Source organism: Orcinus orca, chromosome 5 (assembly GCF_937001465.1).
Source record: "Orcinus orca chromosome 5, mOrcOrc1.1, whole genome shotgun sequence".
Taxonomy (NCBI): domain Eukaryota; kingdom Metazoa; phylum Chordata; class Mammalia; order Artiodactyla; family Delphinidae; genus Orcinus; species Orcinus orca.
In genome coordinates, this window is record NC_064563.1 from 145,415,902 (window position 1) to 145,440,482 (window position 24,581).

At 50.0% G+C, this 24,581-nt stretch overlaps 2 protein-coding genes and 1 long non-coding RNA gene across 8 annotated transcripts in view; 1 reads left to right on the plus strand and 2 right to left on the minus strand.

Moving 5' to 3' along the window:
• The window catches only part of PRDM15 (PR/SET domain 15), a 58,871-nt gene extending 45,106 nt beyond the window's left edge, over window positions 1–13,765 (minus strand). For 2 of the 3 annotated variants that reach the window (XM_033418352.2, XM_049710285.1), the window contains exon 1: window positions 13,679–13,765. Coding sequence is in view for 1 of the 3 variants with exons in the window: in XM_033418350.2 (XP_033274241.1) it covers window positions 6,053–6,127 (75 nt within the window). In the remaining 2 variants the exon portion in view is untranslated. Of the gene's footprint in view, window positions 1–6,052; window positions 7,377–13,678 lie in introns of those variants that run through there. The other variant, XM_033418350.2, reaches the window with a different exon arrangement.
• On the plus strand, window positions 13,766–18,079 carry LOC117199291 (uncharacterized). 2 transcript variants are annotated; one of them, XR_004480492.2, is made up of 2 exons: window positions 13,766–13,880; window positions 14,633–18,079. It is a non-coding gene; the product is annotated as an uncharacterized LOC117199291 (long non-coding RNA). The 2 variants fall into 2 exon arrangements; XR_007477583.1 differs by having other exon boundaries at window positions 13,803–13,880; window positions 14,589–18,079.
• Window positions 18,080–18,759: 680 nt separating this feature from the next.
• The window catches only part of C2CD2 (C2 calcium dependent domain containing 2), a 63,332-nt gene continuing 57,510 nt past the window's right edge, over window positions 18,760–24,581 (minus strand). Inside the window, exon 14 of one of the 3 annotated variants that reach the window (XM_049710292.1) lies at window positions 18,760–18,809. In XM_049710292.1, coding sequence (XP_049566249.1) covers window positions 18,775–18,809 — 35 coding nt within the window. In that variant the 3' untranslated portion in view covers window positions 18,760–18,774. Of the gene's footprint in view, window positions 18,810–19,589; window positions 23,864–24,581 lie in introns of those variants that run through there. The other 2 variants (XM_033418358.2, XM_004264579.3) reach the window with 2 other exon arrangements.

Here is a 24,581-nt window from a genome sequence, read left to right on the forward strand (position 1 = left end):
ATTCGTGGGCAATCTGGACATGTTCAGATGGGGCCTCAGATTCCTGATCTATAAAATGGAAATGAAAATGCCCACCTCATGTAGTTTTGGGGGGGAGCATAAAGTGAGACACACCCCGTATGTGCCACTCAATAATCGTTCCTCTTCCCTCCCACCCCTCCACCCCCAATTAAGCTAACTCAACACATCCTTCCTGCATCCCACTCCTAGCCAAGCCCGAGTGTATCACTAGGTACCTTTCTGGGGAAGTACACAGGCCGGCGCTCCACGAATGCCGATTCCACACGCCCTCTGCCCCATTTCCACCCCGGGAGCTTGAGAAGAATGAATAGCAGACAAATGCAAAGTCCCAATGAAAACTGATTTGCTGAACACGTGATTAGTTGAAAGGTCCACCACAGAAGAGTGAATTAGTTATAAGGAAACAAGGCAGAGAGATGGCGTTTCCAATTTGCCCCTAAAATGCCAAGGATCGACAACCAGGGCATATTTTTTCCCCAAACACAGCACAGTTTTTTCTGTTCCTGGGGACACCCCTTTACATTACAAGATGCCTCATGTGGCCTCAGCACGTTTAACTTGGTGTTTCCTGGTTGATGGGCTCCACAGGTGGGGTCAGGGGCCAGTCTGGAACAGGGGCAACGGCTGGTCACGGAGCAAAAGGAGAAGAGGGACAAAGAGGCAGAGGAAACACGTGAAAACCCGCTTTCGTGAGCTGCTGAGGTGCCCCCAGGAGCTTGAGAGCCGTCCGCCCATCAGCAGGAACCCACTCTACCCACCAACACCAGCTCACAGTCAAGGAAGTTCTACAAGAACAGTGGGCTCTTAAGGGAGCCCTCAAACTGCTTACAAAGGTGGCAGCATCAGAGGGTGCGGACAAAGGGAACCGTTCTGGCCTTCTCCGTGGCCCAGTGTGGCCGCCTCCCCTGTGCCTGCCTCTGGTCTGGCCTCTCAAGGCTTCCATGTCTTGGCTACTGTAAATAGTGCTGCTGTGGACACTGGGGTGCATGTATCTTTTCAAATTAGAGTTTTCTCCGGATATATGTCCAGGGGCAGGATTGCTGGGTCATATGGTAGCTCTATTTTTAGTTTTTTAAGGAACCTCCATACTGTTCTCCATAGTGGCTGTACCAATTTACATTCCCACCAACAGTGCAAGAGGGTTCCCTTTTCTCCACACCCTCTCCAGCATCTGTTATTTGTAGACTTTTTAATCATGGCCATTCTGACTGGTGTGAGGTGGTACCTCATTGTAGTTTTGATTTGCATTTCTCTAATAATTAGCGATGTTGAGCATCCTTTCATGTGCCTGTTGGCCATCCGTATGTCTTCTTTGGAGAAATGTCTATTTAAGTCTTCTGCCCATTTTTGGATTGGTTTGTTTGTTTTTTTGTTACTGACTTGTATGAACTGTTTGTGTATTTTGGAAATCAAGTCGCATCGTTTGCAAATATTTTCTCCCACTTCATAGGTTGTCTTTTCGTTGTGTTTATGGTTTCCTTTGCTGTGCAAAAGCTTATGAGTTTGATTGGTCCCATCTGTTTATTTTTGCTTTTATTTCTACCGCCTTGGGAGACTAAGAAAACACTGCTATGGTTTCTGTCAGAGAATGTTTTGCCTATGTTCTCTTCTAGGAGTTTTATGGTGTCATGTCTTATATTTAAGTCTTTAAGCCATTCTATTTTTGTGAATGGTGTGAGGGTATGTTCTAACTTCACTGATTTACATGTAGCTGCCCAACTTTCCCAACATCACCAGCAGAAGACACTGTCTTTTCTCCATTGTATACTCTTGCCTCTTTTGTTGAGATTAATTGACTATAGGTGTATGGGTTTATTTCTGGGCTCTCTCTTCTGTTCCACTGATCCATATGTCTGTTTTTGTGCCAATACCATGATGTTTTGATTACTGTAGCTTTGTAGCATTATCTGAAGTCTGAGAGTTATGCCTCCAGCTTTGTTCTTTTTGCTCCGGATTGCTTTGGTAATTCTGCATCTTTTATGGTTCCATATAAATTTTAGGATTATTTGTTCTAGTTCTGTGAAAAATGTCACAGGTAATTTGGTAGGGACAATTAATCTGTAGATTGCTTTGGGTAGTATGGCCATTTTAACAATATTAATTCTTCTAATCCAAGAGCATGGGATATCTTTCCATTTCTTTAAATAATCTTTAATTTCCTTTATCAATGTTTTATAGTTCTCAGCATATAAGTCTTCCACCTCCCTGATCAGGTTTATTCCTACGTATTTTTTTTTTGGGGGGGGAATGCGATTTTAAAAGAGATTGTTCATTTTTTACTTTCCCTTTCTAATATTTCACTGTTAGTGTGAAGAAATGCAACAGATTTCTGTTTGTTAACCTTGTATCCTGCTACTTTGATGAATTCGTTTATCAGTTCTAGTAGTTTTTGTGTGGCACCTTTAGGGTCTTCTATATAGTATCATGTCATTTGCATATAATGACAACTTTACCTCTTCCCTTCCAGTATGGATATCTTTTATTTCTTTTTCTTGTCTGAGTACTATGGCTAGGGCTTCCAATACTATGTTGAACAGAAGTGGTGAGAGTGGACACCCTTGTCTTGTTGCAGATTTTAGCAGGAAGTCTTTCAGCTTTTCACTGTTGAGTATTATGTTGGTTGTGGGTTTGTCATAAATAACTTTTATAAAGGAGCCTCCTGAAGTCTGTGCTGTGCTGGCAAAATCCCTCTGGTGTGCAGAATGCTCCTTTGCAGAAGGGAAGTCCAGTCTCCAGACTTCTGCAGCATGTAAGAAATCTCAGACCAAGGGATTGTAAATAGTACTGTTGTAGGGAAAATGACAGAAAAATATTCAAAGTGTGATATTCAGCCATTTTAACCACCGATCCTGGGGAAACTTACTTATATCAGTGGTACTCAGTGTGGTCCCTGGACCATCAAACAGTAGCACCAGCAGCACCTGGGAATTTCTCAGAAATGTGAATTCTTGGGCCCCTCCCCAGACCTGCTGGGCTGGGGCCCTGCACTCTGTGTATTTGCAAACCTCCAGGTTATCCTGATGTGGCTCAAGTCTGAGAACTGCGCTTAACCTTCAATCTTTTTAACACTTACATGATTACTACTGCAAAAAGCACTGGGGGACCACAGCAATCATGTCAGGAAACGAGATTTGTCATGAGGGTCGGTTAGGCTTAGACCAGGAGTATCTGTGTGTAACTTGGTGGGAAATGGGGAGCAAGGGGAGATCTGGGGCAGATGCTCTCTGTGACACCTGAGGTTTACTCGGCAGCCCCCATGATTACAACTGTTAAGAACAATTCTGAAAAAGAAGACTAAAGTGAGAGAAATCAGTTTACCTGGTTCAAGCTTAATTATAAAGGACAGTAATAAGGACTTTGGTATTGGTAGAGGGATAGACACACATATCAATGGAAATGGAGAACAGACTCACAGAAATATGCTCGACTGATTTTGGACAAAGGGGAAAAGCAGCTCAGTGGAGGAAGGATGGTCTTTTCAACAAACGGTGCTGGGGCAACTGGACATGCAGAGGCAGAAAAAAAAAAAAAAGAACTGTGACCTCACATCTCACACAAAAATTAATTCATAATGGATCAGAGACTTAAAACATAAAACAGTAAATTTTTTTTAGAAAAACAGGAGAAAATCTTTGAGATCTAGAACTAGCCAGTTTTTAGACTTGTCACCAAAATCATAGTTTACTAAAGGAAAATTGATAAATGGGATTTTACCAAAATTTAACATTTTTGCTCTACAGAAGATGTTGTTAAGAGGATGAACAATGTAAAGACCAGGAGACATTTTTGCAAACCACGTAACCATATGCAGAATATGCAAAGAACTCTCAAAACCCAATAGTAAAAATGCAAACAAGCCAATTAGAAAATGGACAAAAGACATGAATAGACATTTCATCAACAAAAACACTGGAACGGCAAATAAGCACATGAAAAGATGTCCAATGTCATTAGCTGCCATGGAAACGCAAGTAGAAACCGCAAGGACACCACTCCACACCTTTCAGAATGGCGGGATGCCGGTGGGGATGAGGGGACTGGGGCATCTGTGTTCGCTGGTGGGAGTAGAAATCCATTTGACGGTTTCTGATAAAACCAACATGGCCTATGACCCAGCAATGGCACTGGTGGGTGGTTATCCCAGAGAAATGGAAACTTACATCCACAAAAAACCTGTACATGACTACTGAGGGTAGCTTTATTCCTAAGAGCCTAAACTGGAAACAACGCAGAGTTCCTCACTGGGTGACTGGTTAAACAATCTAATCTGTGGTCCATCCACAGCCTGGAATACTGATCAGCAACTAAAGACACGAAACTACTGACACACACACAACCGATCTTGAATCCCCAGAGTGCTGCTGGGTGAAAAACGCCAGTCCTCAGAGGTTACGTGCCGTATGACCCCATTCACATAACATTCTTGAAATGACAAAATTATTGAGGAGGGGACTAGAGCACTGGTTGGTGGGGGTAAAGGAGGGAGAGGGGTGGGAGGAAAGAGGGGGAGGCTATAAGGGGGCACCAGGGGGCTCCTTGAGGGGCTGGAACATTCTGTATCTGGACTGCGTCAAGGTGACCATCCCTGCTGCCACCCGGTACTGGAGTTGTGCAAGACGGTACCACTGGGGGAAACTGGATGAAGCATACACGGATCTCTCTGTGTTCTTTCTTATAACCACCAGGGAACCTACAGTGATCTCATCAAAATCAGTGAAATCAAATCACTGGAGTTCAAAAGCAACTTCCGGCGCAATGCATGGGAATGGTCCGGATCCTGGTGGAATAAAGCACACATGACTTTTATCGGACCACTGGATATCTGAACACCGACTGGATATCTGACCAGATTTTGACCATGTTAAGGAACCAGTGTTAAATGTTTTAGGTGGGTAACAGTATTGTGGTTATTTTTAGAGTCCTTCTCCTGTAGAGACACAGACTGAAATATTTACAAACGCAATGATGTGAAAAGGGTTTGCCTCGAGGTCCTACCGGTGGGGAGTCCTGGACGGGGTGGAGGGGGCAGTCAGACCTGGGCGACAGCAGCTGAGCTGGTGATGGACTCGTGCGGTCGGCCGTTGCCTGCGGGTCCACTGTTTTGTGTGTTCATACTAAAGCTATTTGTAAATGGTGCCGACACACTCTTCCCAGGTCCTCCTCTTCCGCTGACTCTGCGTCCTGCCCCCAAAGCTGGCCTTGGACGCATGCCAAGTCCACTAAACAGCTTTTTCTTCACCTCACTTGACCTCTGGGTCACACCGGATGTGGCTGACTGCTCTCCTCTCCTCCACAGCCACTCCTCTCCCAGCCAACCGCCCCGAGCTGCTCTCTCGCGGTGCTCCGGCCCCTGGGGTATCCTCCTCTGCCACCCGGTCGCTGTCTTAGCTCCCATGGGCTCCGCACCGGCCCCTTCTCATCCCTCCTCGTGCTGCACCCTCTTCCCAGGCAGTCACACCTGCTTCTGTGGCTGCTGCTAATACCACGTGGACACTGGTGACCCTACTCGGGGTCCCACATGTACACCCAGCTCCCCGGCCGCACCTCCGCCTGGAAGCCGGCGGCAGCTCACGTGCCAAAAACGAACTCCGGGCCACTCCCAGCTTCCCTGCCTAGTGCTCTGAGGGCCACGGGAGGCCGAGTCTGGTTCTCAGGCAGGTGGTCAGGGACCTCCTACGGCTGCGAACATTCATCACCCAGAACTTGGATGCAGGCAGACACCCTGCCGCCACCCTCAGCTCAGACGGCCCAGAAACCTCATTGGTCTGTTGTCAGTTTCACACAAATTTTCTATAAAAACAGTGCAGTTCCACAGATCGCCTGCCGCTGGGAGTGTTCCCCAGCCTGCCGCTGGTCAAACACCACCTGGAGAGGAAAGAGAGGGTAAGACGAGCCTCCCCCACGTCCCAGCACAGACCAGCTCGATCCAGATTCCCCGGGAAACAGGTCCTGGAAGGGGAACCATACACCAAACGTGGGACAGAACACTCTTTACCACAACGATCGCTCAGATTCCAAGTCCTCAAAGTACCTCCTGTAGGTGGTCGGACAGTGTCTCCTTCTGAGACAGGCTTGTCTCACTCAGCATCACGTCCTCAAGGTTCATCTACATTGGACTGTGTGTCAGAATGGCCCTCCTATTAAAGGCTGAATAACACCCTATCGTTATTCACCTGTCAATAGACACTTGGGTCATTTCCACGTTTTAACTACAGTGAATGAAGCCGCTATGAACAAGGGGCAAATACCTCTTCGGGTCTCTGCCTTCGACTCTTTTGGGTCTATACGCAGAAGTGGACTTACTGGATCATACAGTAATTCTACATTTAATTTCTGAGGAACCACCATACTGCTTTTCATGGCAGCTGCACCATCTTCCATTCCCTCCACACCTTCGCCAACGCTTGTTATTTTCTGGGTTTTTTGACAGTAGCTGTCCTGGTGCATACAAGGTGAAAAGGATTTTTTTTTTCCCGCCTTGCTGCGTGGCACGTGGGATCTTAGTTCCCCAACCAGGGATTGAACCCTGCAGTGCCCCCTGCAGTGGAAGCAAGGAGTCTTAACCACTGGACCACCAGGGAAGTGCCGATAAGGATTATTTTTAAGTGTGATCTGCAGAAGCTGGGGTTTAGAAAAAACAATCAGTTTTGAAACACTGGAAAGTGAAAACTTCACAATTTTAAAAGACACGTAGCTTAAAATAACTCAAAGAAAAAGGCGCTTTCAAGAAGGTTGTTGATATAAGTATGAAACGAAGGTTATCGCTTGTTTGTTGATCTGACTGGGCCTTCCCAGGCCGTCCCTGGCCTGCCTATGTGATGGAAGGGGACGGATAAAGGACAGAGGTGATGGAGGCTGAGGGCCTGCAAGTTTGCTCTTGGCCCAGATGACTTAGAAGTCCCTCCTTGTCAGTGGCCAAAGCAGTGGTCTCAACAGAAATGTAAGGTAAGCCACACATGGAATACTTCCTAGATCTTGAGTTTTGAAATAATTACAGGAAGTTTCAAAAATAGCACAGGAAGGTCCCCTGAACCCTTCACTCAGTTTTCTCCAAGGGTTATATCTTACATAACTATGTATATCACATACACAGTTTGAGAGCGTAACTACAGCACACTCTCAAAACCAGGATATTGACCTTGGCACTGTGCGTGTGCACGTAATTCAGTGTCTTCTCATCACAGGTGAAGGCTCATGGGACGACCTCCACAATCCAGATTCAGGAACGTTCTATCACTGAAAAGACTTCCCTCATGTGCCCCTCTATAGTCACACCCTGTCCCCTGACCATCCCTAACCCCTAGCAACCACTAATCTGTTCTCCAACTCTACAAATGTTATCATTTCAAGAGTGTCATATAAATGGGACCACACGGTATGTGGCCTTGTGAGACTGGCTTTTTTCTTCCCTCAGCATAACGTCCCTGGGTTGTCCACATGTCTCAGTAGTTCAGCCCTTTTACTGCTTCTCGCTCCATGATGTGAGTTTAACCACTCACTTACTGAAGGAGCCTGTTTTGTCCCCACTTTTGGCTATGACAAATAAAGCTGCCATGAACAATTGTGCACGGGTATGTTTGGACATAAGTTGACATTTCTCTGGGATAAACGCCCAAGAGTGTAATGACTGGGTCCTACGTGAGGTGGATGTTTAGTTTTTAAAGAAACTGCCCCACCGCCAACGTCTGAAAGATCCAGTTTCTTGGCGTCCCTGGCAGCATCTGGTGTCACCGTGTTTTATTTTAGCCATCCTCACACGTGTGCAGTGGTACCTCTGTGGCTTTAGTCTGCATTTCCCTCATGGCTAATGACACTGCACACCTTTTCCTGTGCTTATTTGCCACTCGTAAATCCTCTTCGGCAAATGTCTCTTCGTGTCTTTTGCTCATTTTCTAGTTGGCCCCTTCCTGTCCCACTGCCCTTCAGGTCTGACACTGGCTGTGTGGGCCTTCCTTCCACTGTCACCTGGGATTCGTTTGTCCTCTTGGGTGTGGAGCTCTTGTTTCCTGAGCCCTCGTTGCTTCCGTTTTCTTGGTTTACTCCTTTGATCTGGGGAGCACATTTTCCAGTAGTTTCCTTAGAATGGTGCCTGGGCAGTAAATCTCTTGAGAGGACTTGCCTGTCTGCAAATGTCTTTGCTCCAATCTCACGGGCCAGCTGCTTTGCCCGGTACGCGGTGGTTTTCCTGAGGAAGGTTGAAAGTGAGACTCCATCGTCTTCAGCTTCCAATGCTCCAGCTGAGGAGTCTGATGACTTTCCAGGAGGCAAACCCTCTGTATGTGACTCCCTCCCCCCAGATCTCTTAGACTGTTTTAGCTCCAGGGCCCTGAAGGCTCACAGTCTGCCTTGGTGCCGAGCTCGGGCTGTGGCCCTTTCAACCCGGCTCTCCTGTCCTGCAGTCCTCAGATTTTCTTGTGTTATTTCTTTTATAATTTCTTCTGTTTCCTCTTTCTGAACCTCTTAGTTTCACCCAAGATGACACCTGTTTTTCTGACTCTCACATCTGGTTCTTCAGGAGGGATTTCTGAGCAAAGGGGGCAAGAGAGGTTTGCATTCTGCCGTCTCAGAAATGGAAACTGAGCTAATTGGCCTTCTGAGGCTGATGAGAGCTCCAACGGGCAATCATCTTTTGCTTAACAGAAAAAAAAAGAAAAGAGGGGAATGTGAGGCCTGATTCTTACTTAACAGGCCTTGAGAGACAGACAAGATATTTTAAAACTAGGCACCCTGGGGCCTTTGGTGGTGAAAAGATCCTCACACATTCTCAGCATAAGGGCGAGAGCACAGTGGAAAGAGAAACCACAGAGAACAAAGTCCAGAGAAGTCAGATGTGCGGGACAAAGGGGCCCAGAGGGACGGGGCGGAGGGGGCGGGTGGCATGGAAGCAATGGATCAATGAACAGAATTGCAGCGGCTTGGTCAGAACAGACTTTGTAAACCTCTCGACTAATATGACCAAATTGCACTTACGTTTTTGGTCACAATAAAAGGCAAACTTACTATAACTAATTAGCATATATATTTTTAAGCTTACAAAAGGCCAAAGGCCTTGAGTTACAAAGCACTGGGAACCCTCCTTCCCCAAGACAGACTCTCTGTCCAGCAGGTAGCGTCCCTTCCCCCCGACAGCGAGCAGGGAGTGACAGTTCCGGCACATCATCCCCTGCAGGCCCTACACACGAATCACGATCTCGGGACACTCGAATGAGCACATCTGCCTCTGGCCTCATCATGGTGGAAGGCCATTTATCGAGGGTTTGCTGATGGTACCTGCGATATTTCAGCGCTTAAGCTGGAGACGCAGATGGTGCTGAACATTGAAAACAAGTCAAACGGAGCCCTAACACCCAGCACCTCTCAGGTAAAGAAAGCCGTCATGTCTGGGAAGCCCACGCTTCAATTTGCTGTAAGTTTGCGGAAACATGACCCCACAGGCTCTGGGAGACTCCAGGGGAGCATCCAGGGTTGGGCTTCCTCAGATGCTATTAGGATGAAAGGCTTCAACTGGGCCCCCACTGTGACCCTGAGCTGTCCCCTGCCCTGTGACAGCGACAGGTTCCTCACCACCCCAAACCATCCATGACCAGCCTCCCAGCTTCCACGACCCCTTCCTCTTGTTTCCTCCTCCAGAAGCTCCCTCCACCTGCCAAACTCCTACCTAACCTTTAAAACCTAATCCAAATGGCCCCTCCTCTCCAAAGCCCTCTTGGCCACACCTGTCACTCACCACACAGGCACACTGCAGCCACGTCTCCCCGGGAGGCCCCGCCCCACCTGCACCTCCCTTATTACACACCTGTCTCTGCTGCAGAGTTACGCCCCTGGGTTATTCACACCAGCCTTCAACAGAGCTCACTCGTGAAAACAAAGAAGCTTTACCTGTGGCTCTAATGCCGCACTTCTGTCTCCTTTCATTGCAGAAGTCCTGGGAAGGACTCTGGCGGCTTCTCTCTTGAATGGGAAGACCTGCCCTCCTGGCTCCACCAAAGCCCTCCACTGTGGACTGCCTCCCCTTCATCCCCTAGGCAGCATTCACCCCCTCCCCCTGGAAACCCTTTCCTGCGAGGTCTCCTGGTCTTCCCATCCCAACCGCTGCTCCTCCCGAGGCCCCTCTGTGCTCCCATCTCAAGCCGCCACGGTGGGGCAGCCCAGGCCGGCCCTTCGGTCCTTTCTCCATCCAGATCCGGCCTTTACCCGCCATCACCTCCCATGCCCGAGTCCACCCAGGCCCCTGAGCCCATCTGACACATGGTTCCATGACCGACCTCTTTGCCAACAGTCCCACAAAAGTGTTTTACAAAATGCTATTTCCTGCCCTTCAGCTGACAGTGTAAGCTGCTCAGCCTTACTTTAAACAGCTGCAAGGGACGTAATCTCCAGCATATTATGAATATTAACTTCTTAAAATAAAACTGCTATGTGGCTCTTCTAAACACATCTATTGGAATCGAAACACCACAGCGTGATACCCACTGCCATCCGGTCACAAGGCATGTGGACAAGCTCTTCATCTGTCAGGAGGCTCACGGCGCTTCTGTCTTTACCATCGTCTGTTTCCATCACCACAGATGTTAAACCCAATGTGTTATGTTTGTGCTTGAAATGACTATTGATCACCGTTTACGCATACAGATCAAATTAGTCTTGATTTCCTATGACCGTGAGTTTGTGCTAATTTCTCCTGGACTACGCTATCGTTTCAATAACTGGGACACCACTGATCAAAAGGGAAATACTGCCCACACTGGTAAACAGTCACCTAGCACAGAAGCTGGGTTTAATGAGATAAATAGGACCTTTCCGCCAATCCAGTCACGTATCATGAAATTTGATTCAACTCTGTTCCTACCCTTCGTTTTTACAGATGTGAGTGCAGGAAACCCTGCTCCCACAGACAAGTAGTTGGGACGGAAGAACTTCGTTATAGTCGCCACTTAGCAACGACCACCTGCCGAGGTCTCCCATGCACCGTGAGAGCCACGTACTTGTGAGCTGACCACGGCCCACACCAAGACTGGGGCTGGGGGGTCACCATCTTCTGGACAGTGGGAGGGACCCTTCCTTAGTAAGGGAGCACTTAAGGAAGGTGATGACCAGGACCACGGGCCCTGGGCAAGGGTTTCTCCCACCCGAGGGGCAGTTTGAAGATGCTGCTGGTCTACCAGGTCCTGATTCCCTGACCACCCCTCAACCTGCACACCTGTCACCTGCACCTCAGTGAATGGCCCCTCCTGTCACCTCCTGCACATTCCCCACCCAAACCAGCAGCAAGGCCTGCCTCGCTCTAGAAATACGCTTTGTCCTGTCACCTCATTTCCCCTCTGCCCCCACCCTGTTTCTAGGGGAACCTTGTTGGGCAGTCACGGGGTCCTCTCTAAAAAGACACAGATCCTTTGGACCCCTGCCCCAAACCCCAGTGGTGTCCGCTTGGCTCTCAGGGTAAACTCTGAGTAGAGTACAGCCTGTGCCACCCTCCTGTGCTACCCCAACTCAGCCACACAGAGCTTGCTGCCACCCCAGGGCCTTTGCACTTGCCACGTCTGCCTGTGACAGACACCCTCACCCCAGATCTCCACTGAGGGCCTCGCAGCACTGGTTTCCACTGGAATGTCACCTTCTCAGACAGACCTTCCTGGTCCCCGCTGCCCAAGTGTGCCTACTCCTACCCATCCCCCGCCTCCACCTGTCACCCTTCCTGCCTTCTTCTACATGCTCTAACCACTGCCCACCTCCCTCCCTCCAGAGCATTCGGTCTACCAGGCAGGGCCTTCTCTCTCACCCTCTGCAGCGCCCGGCACGTGAAAGCTGCTGGGTGGACGGCCAGTGAACATGCGCACGCGTGAACCATGTGAGATGAAAGACAGGTATTGTCATACGTCACAACGGTGGAAAGGAGGCTGAGAAAGCATTTGAGTCCTTGCCCACAATCTCAGCCTCTCAAATCACATGTGCAAGAAACAGCTGCCTTCAGTCTCCCTTAAATCTGCAAAATGGGAGAAGTGTTCCTCCCCTGGCCTTCTACACAGACGACGATATCAAAAGAATGATACATGAGAGGTATATCCCAAGCTAATGGAGTTCTTTCTCAAATATAATTGTTCCCAGAAAAGCTATTAGCCTTGTAATTGGGGGCGATTTTTAAATGTATTTATTGGTCTTCTGGAAATAATAACTATTCCTTCTGCTTGCAAAATCGAACATATTGTATTCTTTGTTGGTAGTTTTGCAAAAATATGAATCAAAGATATAGGAGAAAAAAACTTTATACAGGATAAATCTTACTATCTTTCCCTTTCAAAATTCAAACTGTAGTCCTATTTCTTAACCATTCACCATAAGGCAGTGATGTCAAGGAAATCCAGAGAAGCAGAGTGGAGTCATGAAAATGTGGAAAACGTGAAAATGTCCAGGTTTGAAACAAAATACGGTGGTGTTTTGTGTGTACTGGGTGGCGGGGGAGGCTAACTTATAAAAACAAAGTGTCTACATCATTACACTCTCCAGGGAGAGTTCTCACTGTTGCCTTTGAAGATCTGTCATAAAACCACTTGCTCATTTACTTTTCGTCCTTAAAAATACGTCCAGGAACCAAGCTGGGTTTCTCCAAATTTATCTGGTGAGTCCAGATTCTATGAGTGGCTTAAGCAAACGTGGTTTTTGTGGGTTGGCCGCTTAAATATGTACACGGGCCCACGTGTCTCTGATCACACACTTGTTTCTACCATTTTAATCTACCCTTGGTGGGGCAGGATGGCAATTTCTGAGCTTTTGAGGAAAAAAAGGAAATCTCATCTACTACCTTAATAGAGATTAACACATAACAACTATAGCTATCAGCACGGTGGATATTTCCATAATGCGTTTTCACTTGTCTTCTCAAAGCTGACCTTCATCGCGAATACCCGTCCCCTCGCCAGAGGCCACATGGCCGGCTGGTCCACCTGTCCGCGCCAGGGCGGGGCCAGCGCGCCGTTTTCCAGCACAGCCACCCACCCCGAGGGCGGGCACATGTCACCTGTCCACGGATTTCACTACCTTGCCTCTGCCACCCAAGGGTTTACACAAACAGGATGCAGGGTGCTCGGGGCGGGGCGGCGGCGGGGGGAGGCTGGGCAGCCCCGTCGCCCGAATCCTGGGGTCTGCCTTGCTAACCGCAGGAGCGGGGGGTCCAGGGACCCTCCCCATTCGCCCCCGGGGGCTGGGCCCAGGACGGGGGAGAGTGACATCACGAGGAACCGTCGGCGACGAGGGCGCCCGGGGGCGGGACCGCGGGCCGGGGGCCGGGGGCGGAGGACCCCCAGCGCCGCGCCCACGGGCGAGCGCGGCCCCGGCCCCGCGCCCCGAGCGGGCGGGCCTGGGGGAGCGGGCGGCGGGGCCCGCGGCGGGGCCGGCGGCGGGCGGGCTGGCGGCGCGCAGGGCGATCCCGGAGCGGCTCCGGGAAATCCAGCCGGGTTTTGACTCCGATCGCCCACGGTGCCCGCAGCCGGCGAATGTAACAAAGAACAGGCGGCATGGCGGCTGGACCGGGGCGGGCGGCGGGCCGGGCGGGGCCGGGGGCGGCGGGCCAGGCGGGGGCGCGCGGGGGCGGCGGGCCGGGCCGGGCCGGGGCGGCGCGTGCGGGGGCGGGCGGAGGGCGCGGGGCCCGGGCTTTACCTGCCTTTGGAATGTGCAGAGCGGGATCGGATCCGGACTCCGGGTTGCGATCCGCTCCGGAAACTACGCAGCACCGGAAGCCGGGGGGCGGTGGCGGGGCATTGTGGGAGTTGTAGTTCTCCCGGGGCGCGGGCGGCGTGGACGCGAGAGCGTGGGAGCGGACGGCCTGGACGGGAGAGCTGGGGAGCTGGCGGCCTGGACCAGGGGTGGGCGGTGTGGTCGCGGAGCAGGCGAGCGGGCAGTGTGGACGGGAGAGCCTGGGAGTGGGCGGCGTGGACGGGGAGGCGGAGGAGCGGGCGGTGTGGACGGGAAGCGGGCGGCGTGAACGCGGAGCGGACGGCCTGGGCGCGGAGGCGGGCAGTGTGGACGGGGAACGGTGGAGCGGGCTGCATGGACCAGCGAGCAGCAGGGCGCGGGTCGTGTGGACGGAGGAGAAGGTGGCACAAACCAGTGGAGCGGCAGCGGCTGCGGTGGTCGCGGCAGCGGGGTTGCGGACCGCGTGGACGAGGGGGAGCCGGAGCGGTGTAGACAGGACTGTGGCGGGGCTTGGGCGGCGTGCACAGGGCAGCGGCGAGGCGTGGACGGGGCGCGCGGTGAGCGAGTGGCGTGGATCCGGATCGGCGAGTAGAAGCGGGGCGGGTTCCGGCTGCCCTCTCCCCGAGACTGGAGGGAGCGTCGTGCGGCGACGCGCGGCCCCTTACCCGGTGGCGCAGCCGGGTCCCGCCACCCCCGGCAACTTTGCGCTGGCAGCTCGCGCAGGGCCCCTACCCACACCCAGTACCTTTCTTCTGATGGCTCCGTCGAGCCTGAATTCCCTGGAGGGGGCTGGAAGGGTTAGGTGCGAGCGGGGGTCGAACTTTTCTTTAAAACAGTTCTAAGATTTGCTGCCCAAGCATAATGATTTCTGAATCTAGCCCATGGACTGCTGCCATTCTTGGTCATCTTTCTGTCCACACAGTGAACGCTTGGAAGCCCTTGCTCTGCCCCCCAATTTCATGAATCAGAGCAGCTCGCTGGTGAGCGGAGAGCGGAGCATTTCAATCCAGGCCCAGTGAGTCCCCGAAGTCCCCGCCGTAACCACTACCCCACACTGCTCTGTGCAAAGTTTGCACACAGACCCAGGCAGCGAAATTGAGGCCAGAGAGCTCCCTGGCACTGAGTGTTTCTGCCCCTCACTCCACCCCAAGCTTGGTGGCTGGTGTGGCCTCCTGACCCCCACCAGTCACAAAGTATTAGAAATAGAAGGGACCAAAGGGATGGCTTATCTAGTCCTGGCCTCTCATATTCAGAGATGTAAGCTGTCTTGTTCATTTATGCCTGGCAAAAAGCCTTCGTTAACAAAGTCAAAGAGAGGGGCCGAACTGAGGGAAATGATTTGAAATTGATATTAGAAAGGGCTCGTTCCCCTCATATATGTAAAGCTCTTAAGAACCATTAAGAAAACGATAAAGAACCCAAGAGAAAAATGAACAGTCTATGGACAGTGCACAGAAAATGCAATGGCTCCTATAAGCATAGGAGGTGCTAGTCAACTGTATTGTTGCAGCCATGTATGTAAAGCAAAATCACAGTGAGATCATTTTTATCAATTACATTAGCAAAGAATTTTCGAAGTTGAATAGCATGATTTTGGAGAGACTGTGGAAAAACAAATGTTCTCATCCTTTCCGGGTGGGAGGTTTAACGGGTACAGCCTCCATCCAGGCCATTTGTTGATATCCACAGAAATTCTAGATGCACGTAGCCTTTAGCCCAGCAGTCCCGCCTGCAGTAATTTATCCTTCAGCCAGACTCACTTGTATTGGTATGTGTTTGAGGTTGATCTTTTTGGCTTGTGGGACCTTAGTTCCCTGACCAGGGATTGAACCTGCGCCCTCGGCAGTGAAAGCGCGGGGTCCTAACCACTGGACTGCCAGGGAAGTACCCATCAGCAGGGCACATCCTCAGGGAGTGGGGAGGGAGCCTGCAGAGTGTGCAGTGCTGCCGGGGCTCATTTCGCCGCCCCCCATGTTTGATGTTCTGCAGTGGCTTCCCAGTGGCATTCACAGTAGGTCTGCACCACAGCCTCCTACACCTAGATCACCTCACCTGTGTCCCCTCACCTCCACCCTGCTAGTGGCCCCCACTCTGCCTCCAGTGGTGAAATCCCAGCCCGCCGCCAGGCTTCTGTTCCTGCAACACATTCCCAAGATCTGCACTCAGTCCCACTATCTTGGAACACGCTCCCAGGTTCTCCACCACCATCTCCCCGTCATTCAGGTCTTTGCCCAAATGTGCCCCAACTCCCAAGAGCCCCAAACTGACCACGACAGCTAATGTGCTCCCGCCACCTACACACCCACCCCTCTGGTGACATCACTCACAATTCTCATCCCAGATGGCTGGTTCTCTGGTCTCTGCACACTAAGTATCTACTGTCATATAGGCACAAAAGCAGGTCATTTATAGAAAAAAGTGTCAGGTCAGAGCCAGAGTGGAAGAGCAGACAAGACCTCAACCCCGCTAAAGCCATTTCTCATAGCAACACATGCAGCCCAGGGCTGGGTCCACATTCCCCAAGGTCATTGCATCTTCAAAAGAAATCTCAGCCTGTTCATTATATTCTGTCTGTGAGGGCTGGAAATAACTCCTTTTAAGGCAGGTTTGTAGCCAAAATTCTAAAGTTAAAAAAAAAAAAAGGTTTGTTGCTGAAAGTGTCAAATTCTTATTGTTAACAACTAATGCAACAGGCCTTCACTGAATTCCAGGCAGAAAAAAAGGAAAACCACCTATAAAGGATGTCATGGAGGCAGTCGGGGAAATGTGAATATAGACTGTGATACTAGATAATAGTATTGCATTGATGTTAAATTGAAATTTTTAAACATTAATGTTAAATTCCCCAGACGTGATCATTGCATTGAATTATGACATGAAGATGTCTGTGTTCTTAGAAAAAGGCTTCTGAAGAATTTACAGTGAAACATGATGTCCTCAAACAATAATTGATCGATTGACCGATAGATGCTGGATAGAGCAAATGCCGCAAAACTGGGGAATCTAGGTGAAGGGTATGTAGGTCATTCTGTAGGTTTGGAATTTTTAAAAATAAATTGGGAGAATTTAAAAAAATCATAAATAGGGAAGAGCCTCCCTTATTGTCAGTGGATTTTCCTTCCTGAACAGAGACTAGCTGTGACGTTAAGATGTCATCAGTTTACCGCGTGGCCCCAGATTGGGTGTCATGCTCTCAGTCCTGACATTGGCTTGCCTGACGTGTACTTTCCAACTAACTTGTCTCATCAGCTCTGGTTTTTTGTTAATTTAGATATAAAACTCCTTTGCTAGGGGACATTATGGATGTACATATCCTAAGCTTCACTTCTTTACACCACCTTTAGCTTCTACTTTCATTCTGGCTAATTCTTCCCATCCAGATAAAGAGAGAAGTAATCAGCAAATAATCTCATTCCTACTGTGTGCAAAGCAGTGCATCTCACTTTCCATCATTCTCACCCACAACAGGGAGCATTAAAGTTCAGGAGAGACTGCATAAGGCCACAAGTCCTTGGTCTCTCCAGTTGACACAAGGCAGTAGAGACTTGTGGTCGCAAACATGGAGTCTCCAGCTGGACAACCTGGCTTCAAATTCTGGTTCTGCCACTCATCAGCTGTGTGATCTTGGGCAAGTCACCTAACCTCCCTGTACCTCAGTTTCCTAATCTGTAAAGCAGAGATAGATCATAACTCATGGGGTTGCTTCAAAGAGTATAAGGAGTCAGTATCTGTTAAACACTTTGCAAAATTCCTGGCACATAGTAAGTGCTCAGTTAGTACTGGCTATAATCACTGTGATCTCGAGTCTTTCTCTCCTGGTATTTCTCTAAACTACCAAGTAACCCAAGGCATCTAGGCAAGCATCCAACTTTATAAATATTGATGACATCAATATAATGAATAGTTTTTTTGTTTTTTGTTTGTTTTGTTTTTTGCAGTACGCAGGCCTCTCACTGCTGTGGCCTCTCCCGTTGTGGAGCACAGGCTCCGGACGCGCAGGCTCAGCGGCCATGGCTCACGGGCCCAGCCGCTCTGCGGCATGTGGGATCTTCCCTGACCGGGGCACGAACCCGTGTCCCCTGCATCGGCAGGCGGACCCTCAACCACTGCTCCACCAGGGAAGCCCCAATAATGAATAGTTTTGAGTGCCTGGCACATGCAGGGCACAGCTTGGCGATTTGCATTATGGACAGTCATGGTTACAGAGCCAAGGTGAGCAGTGGACAATGGTGAAAGTTGGTGCTTCAGGGGGTCTGGCCTTGGCAGCGTTCTCTTGAGGGCGGGCACCGCGCAAGGTCCTTCGTCCTGGTGGCCAGCCCTCTGTGGTGAGCGAGTTGCATTTTCTTTTAATAAACGATTTATTGACATATACTCACAGCACCCTATATTTGTAGGAAGTGACCGAGATCAAGAGCAGCACGTTTTTTGTCACGTGCCGCCCCTCCATGTCTGGCTCTGTCCCCTGACCCTGGGCCCTGGTGAGTGGGGTAGGATGGGAGGAAGCAGACTTCCTATTTGAGCTTATATAAAGCTGTCTGCTGATGTCCATCGTTGCTTAAGTGGGCACCATCCTAGACCCAGGGGATACGGGCACCTACATTCTTGCTGGGGTGCAAGTCTAGGAGAGAGTGAGGTGAGGCCAAGTGACAGGGACTGAAGGATGCCAACGGAAGTGCCCTGGGGCATCCGAGGTGCCGAGCACTTCATGCAGAAAGCAGGGCTTGTGTTTGGTTAGATCGTAAGAACAGGGAGAACTGCATCCTGGGGCCGAGGGGTGTGCATTCCAGAATGCCCAAAGGTGGTTGAAGTGGATACATTTGGGCTGTACAGAGGGGATTGGCAAGAACAGTGTGCACCTGCAGGTGACCGCAGGAGATCAGGCTGGGAAAGCTGGCCATCCAGCAAGTCCCTCCAGATTCCTAGAGTGTCAGTGCAGAGTGGACCACCGGCCACACGGGAAGCAGCAGTTCAGTCCCAGGCCCCAGGATACCTTAATCCCAAACCAGTCGCAGCACCATCGCCACCTGCCACGTCCAGAGCAGAGAATCCAGGGTCTGAGCCCCGCTAACACTGGGGCTTTGCGTGGGCAGAGTCTTCCTCTGAAATGCAGAGCTGTGCGTCAGTCTCGGCCCTCAAGTGACCACTCCACACCCGAGAGGACAGGCAGGGTCAGGACAGCGGAGAGGAAGGGTGGGGGGATGGGCGAGGGGCTGGGGTGGGTACCAGTTTTCTAAGTGCCAGGTGCTTGGGTAGATGAGTGGGATGAAACTGCTGAAACAGGGAAGCTGATGACCAGGAGAGACGTGAGGCCTGCAGGGCTGGTGCAGGACGCTGTCTGTGCACCCCTCCCGGCCGACCCGTCCCCACCCAGTAACCGTGGAGGAGCCCAGGCCAGCCTGGATGCCAGCCACCACAGAGCCCCACCTGGCATATGCCCCTCTGACCCCATGCAGGTGTCCACTGTGCACCCACCCTCGGGCGACTGCTGGGATGGGGCGATGACAACGAGGGCGATGGATGGATAAAGGCTTCACGCCCCGAGGGGACAGCACTCCTCATAAGGTCCCTGGGGATCATACAGGGTCACGTGGCCACTGGGGGACCCAAGCCAAGCAGACCCTGACTGGCAGCACCTACAATTCACCAGAACCCCAAAGTTCATGGGAGACATGGACGGTCTAGTAAATGATTTTCGCCCCAGGCCTAAAGCAGGTGCTAAGTGACTTATGAATCACCTAAGGAGAATGTTAGGAGGACAGCTCCCGGGTTAGCCAGCTGACCAGGGTGGCGCCTGACAAAGGCAAGACCAGGATTCCGGCGCCTCAGAGAAGCCGCTGGACTTCGGGGACAGCGCAGGACTCGGCAAAAACGACTCAATGTTTAGTGTTGCGTGGGCACGTTTATTTCCTTCAAAGACCGTTCGTGTTCCAGCCACAACTTCCCCGCATGAACCCAGCTGCACAGGGCTGGCGCAGGACTGCAGTGTGTTTTTAAAGTGCTTCCCAGGGATACAATCATCGTCGGGTAAAGTCATCGCCACACTTGGTCATCAAGCCAAACCTCTCCACATACCTGGAAAACCTCTTATTTTCTTCTTTAAAAAAAAAAAAAAAAAAAAAGTAGCTTTGATACGATATCGGGGGGAAAAACCCTACAAGCCTAAATTATAAACGGCACGTCACTGACCAGTTGGCAGCTGGGTGAATGGGGCAGTTTGTTGTATTTCAAATGCGTCCTCATCCAGAAAGTAGGAATGTCCCCCCCAAAAAAGGAACCAGAGAGGTGTAACCTGAGTTTGCTTCGCAGGATTAGCAGTGCTGGCGTCCCTGTGCCGCCTGCTTTGGTCATCACGCCTTCGCAGGTATGGGGCAGCAGAGGCAGGGTCTGGCGTCAGGTCTAGGCCGGCGCTGAGATCTGTTTTTCATCTGATGGAGTTAAATGTTCTGACTTCGAACATCCACCAACTTACACCGTCAGGTTTCAAGAGAGCCGAGATGGTTACTCAGAAAACACTTGAATTGAGTGGCAGCAGCGTAAATGAATCTTTCCCTTTCTGTTCGAGAAGAAAATCTGCACTGTTCTTCTATAGGTGTGGCCAGCGGAACAGTCAAACACCTGGACAGGCACCCAGCTTGTGACGGGTCGGCAGCGGCAGGCCAGGTAGCCCTCTCTAGGAATCCAGGGCCACTTGTGAACTTAAACTTGAGACCTGATTTAAATAAAGTGCTCGGTCTAAACCTTCTTCCTCACGGCAGGTTTTCAACTGGAACGATGAGATGGGTACTTCTGTTGACGCTACATGAAAACATACACGCACCCCTAAAGGTCCATTTCATTCCTCCGCAAAGAACACAGGCTCGTCCTTAAACAAATCCAGGAGAATTGTTGACAGCTCATTAAAACCAACGTGACCAGCTGGTTCCGGACATACAGACGCACATTAACATTAGTGCTCGCGAGAAACTGCTTTCAGAACACCACTCTGCAAAGATTTCATCGAGACAAAACAGAAACCAAACCAAAAGCCCTCAGAACAGTCCAGCATGTGGAAAAGGTAAGGGAATAAGGTGGCTTACAAATGAGTACGTTTTGCATTTGGTGTATAATCTAGATTGATGTTATGACATTTACTTTGACATAAATATCCTACATCATTAAAAACCAGATCTGGATAAACAGCTTGGAAAGGAAACATTCACAGTATCGATACAGCCCCTGTTCTCATGGTGCGACCCTGACCCTACGCTTCTTTTCTCTCATCCTATTCCCTGCTACGTTAGTGTCCTCCGCAACTTCAGAAAAAGCCATTTGATGGTGACTGTGTGTGTGTGTGTCTGGAGGGTAAGCTCTGGGATTGACTCAAATGTACAGGGCTCTTGATGTACATCCAACAGACACCAAGAAATACACATCTCCCAGCAACACTGTCCCCCTCGTGTTAATCCACGCGCTTCTCACACACGGGGTGGACGCAGCCCACCTGACCCATGCCCGGGACCCTGAAGAGGTTTCAAGTCACGAGGAAGCTGAGAGAGCAGAGCCCCGGATAAAGGGATGAAGCAGAGAACAGAATGCTCATGGGGTCATTCAGGAATGGGAACAGCTAAGACTTCTTTTCAGAGCGAGAAACTTGAATCTAAAACTCTTGACACCTTCACGCTTGAATAAATCAAGTCCATCTGAATTTCCAAATCAAAAACAAATTGTACTAACTACTTCTGATCAGTGCCTGAAATTCGACACACAATATCCTCTTAGAATTAATTCTGGAATGTCACAGGTTCTGTCGACCACATGAGAGAGAACAGTAATCCTTCAAGTAGAAGAGAACATTAATGAGACCATCGGTTCCAAAAGACTAGTAGCGATTACTAGCCTATGGGGACTAACTTGGTATGAATATACTATATTTTGGAATACCAGGTGCTAACTTACAGCGATTATAATTGGAGTATAATCTTTGAAAGCAAACTATGCTGAAAAAGTCATTTTACAGTTACTCGATAATTCTTGGGATACCTAAGAATTTTAAATGTGCATTTTACAAAATTCTTAATGTAGTTTTCTAATCTCTCCCTCAAAAAAAAGGAAAGGAAAAAATTCTATAATTTTGATTTTTATAAAGGTTTTGCTCATCCATGGCTCTCTTACTCCTGAAATATATGTTTAAGGATTCACAAAAGCAGCTATAGGAAGGAACTCACCCAATTTCACATCTGTGACAGGAGCCAAGTTTTCATTGTAGCCTTTAAATCTTATTGGAGGAAAATGAATCTTACTCAAAACCTTTCACCCTGATAACAAGTGCTTTTTTTTTTTTTTTCGGTACGCGGGCCTCTCACTGCTGTGGCCTCTCCCGTTGCGGAGCACAGGCTCCGGACGCGCAGGCTCAGCGGCCATGGCTCACGGGCCCAGCCATTCCGCGGCATGTGGGATCTTCCCGGACCGGGACACGAACCCGCGTCCCCTGCATCGGCAGGCGGACTCTCAACCACTGCGCCACCAGGGAAGCCCAACAAGTGCTTTTTAATAAGCATGTCTCCTAAAAGTGTTTCATTGAGAAGGAGTGGACGATGTGAAAATTGTGAATGAACCCCAGGGTAACGGCGTACAGATGAGGAAAGTGGTTTGGAAGACACGTAGGGATATTAACATCGTGTGCCGAACTGACTGTTTTTTCCACTGGAAATCAAAACAAGGGCATCCCAAGAGTTGCTAAACACAGTAGAATTCTGAAGAGCTCACAGAAGAAGTGTGACGCATGTTTGGCTCATTTGTTATTAAACTTCCATTCCTAAGACTCACATCTGAGACATGAAATAATTTCCTCTTTTGCCCTAAAAGTACTTTGTTTCGGCTATGGGCAATATTTGGCAAAACAACCTCGGACTGCAGAAAAACCATATGTGTGTGGTGCCCGTGTCCCTCTAGCTGTGGCCTATTGCTCCTAACTTCATCTTCTGGCGCTTCTGTGAACAAGGAGGCCGGACGGGAGAGAAACATTCCCTGTGTTGGCTGCTCTGTTCGTATTATTACAGCTCTGATGCTATAGAGAAAAATATAAAAACCACATAAGGATTTATATATCTCCCACTCGTAGATAGGCTCAAAGCAAACTTAGAAAAGTGTTCAGCATAATATGCATAGGATATATTTAGTATTTGCATAATTTTTCAAGTTATATGGCTAATATCAAAGGCAAATGTCTTCCTACGTTTGTCAGTGTTTCCATTCCCATGGTAATTTCTCTTGCCTGTGTCCCACCTCTCAGTACTCAGGGCCGCCTGCACTTTTTATTCTGAGCAGCCAATTAGGAGAGGTGACCCATCCATTCCGTTCACAGTGACAGCACAGAGGCGGCCTCCTCTTTGTGATGTGGTCCAGGCACGGACCAAAGTTAGAGCATGGAGGGCAAAGCTTGTCCCCCTCCCCTGCCCATCCACAGCCCCTTATGGTAAGTTCCGTAGTTCACACAGTGGTAAATATCCTTCTCCCATTTAACTTCAACTCTTAGACGTGAGCACCGCCCACGCTGCAGAGCCGTCGGGTCTCGTGGCTTCCGGTGGCAAACTGGGCTTTGTAGGTTCTCTCCGGGGGAAACCTCCTGGCTGGAGACTCAGAATGTTTTCTGTTGGGTTTTTTTCCCCCTTTAAAAGATGAAATTGTTGGAAAAAAACCCAGCTAGACTGGGGACAGGGAGGCCGTCCACAACTCACGGGCCCTCTGGCTGTGTCCTGGCGGGTGGCTACGGAGGGTCCACGTCTGCAGCATCGCGGGGAAGGAGGCGCGCGCCGGCCTATGGGCAGGGGTCCAGGGGGGCGCCGTTTGCAGTGCTCTGGCCCCGGTGTCTGGAGAGCAGCTTCTTGTTCAGGAACCGGGCAAGTGTCGACCCCTTCCTCCGCAGCCCCGCCGGCTGCTGCAGGAACACCAGGTCGTTGTGGGACTGGCTCAGGCCGGGGTCTTTCTGCTGGTGCCGCCGGCGGAAGAACAGCTTCGCGCCCTTCCTTAAAATCCCTCCTGCAAGAGCAAGGCACGGGGTCAGCGGGGCTGCGGGTGAAAAGCCCGGTGGGCGACGCGTCCAGGAGGAAAGGAAGGAAGGCGGCTCCCTCCAGCGACTCTAATAGAAGGCAGCCTGTGACTGCAGCGCGCCTCCCTGTTGGCACAAGAAAGGCAGCTGGGTCTGGCCTGAGCACAGCACAGGTGCTTCCAAGGCGCAGTGAGCAGGTAGGTCACTTGGAGTCCATTCCCAGGCAGGCGTCTAGATCCCTGACTTTTAGAGACTCCCCATCACGAGGAGGGGTATAAACAGCAGAGTGCTTTGTGCCCCAGAAAGGACGCTCATGCTATTAAAACCAAATTAAGGACTCTGAGAACAACGGTATTCACTCTCTTAGGAAATTTAAGTCACATTTATTCTTTCGGGGAGGAAGATCTTTTACAACTTCAGATCCAGCACGTGTGTTTCAGGCTAAGTCACATGAAATGTCTGTTACTTGACCACTTTAGACCTAAACCCCTCAATTTTGTTTGCTTCGACCTATCTGTATATGACATCAAGTGGTGCAATATGAAATAGAAAAAAAATTAGCAGCGCCAATGATTTCCACGGCAATGGTTCCTTAAAGGTTAAATGCCAGCTAACATATCGATGGCCAGAGCCCACTAACCTGCTTCCATTTTCACAAACTAGTTTCACATCCTATGAACAAGGCCCAGGGGGATCAGGGGGCCCTTCCAGCCAGGCTGGGAAACCCATGACCACGTGCATGTAGGTGTTAGTGACTTTGAAAGAATGGCCTGACCATCTCAATAAGGAGCTTTACAGCTAATTTGGCAAAATCCATTCTTTTCACGACAGATACAAAGAATAC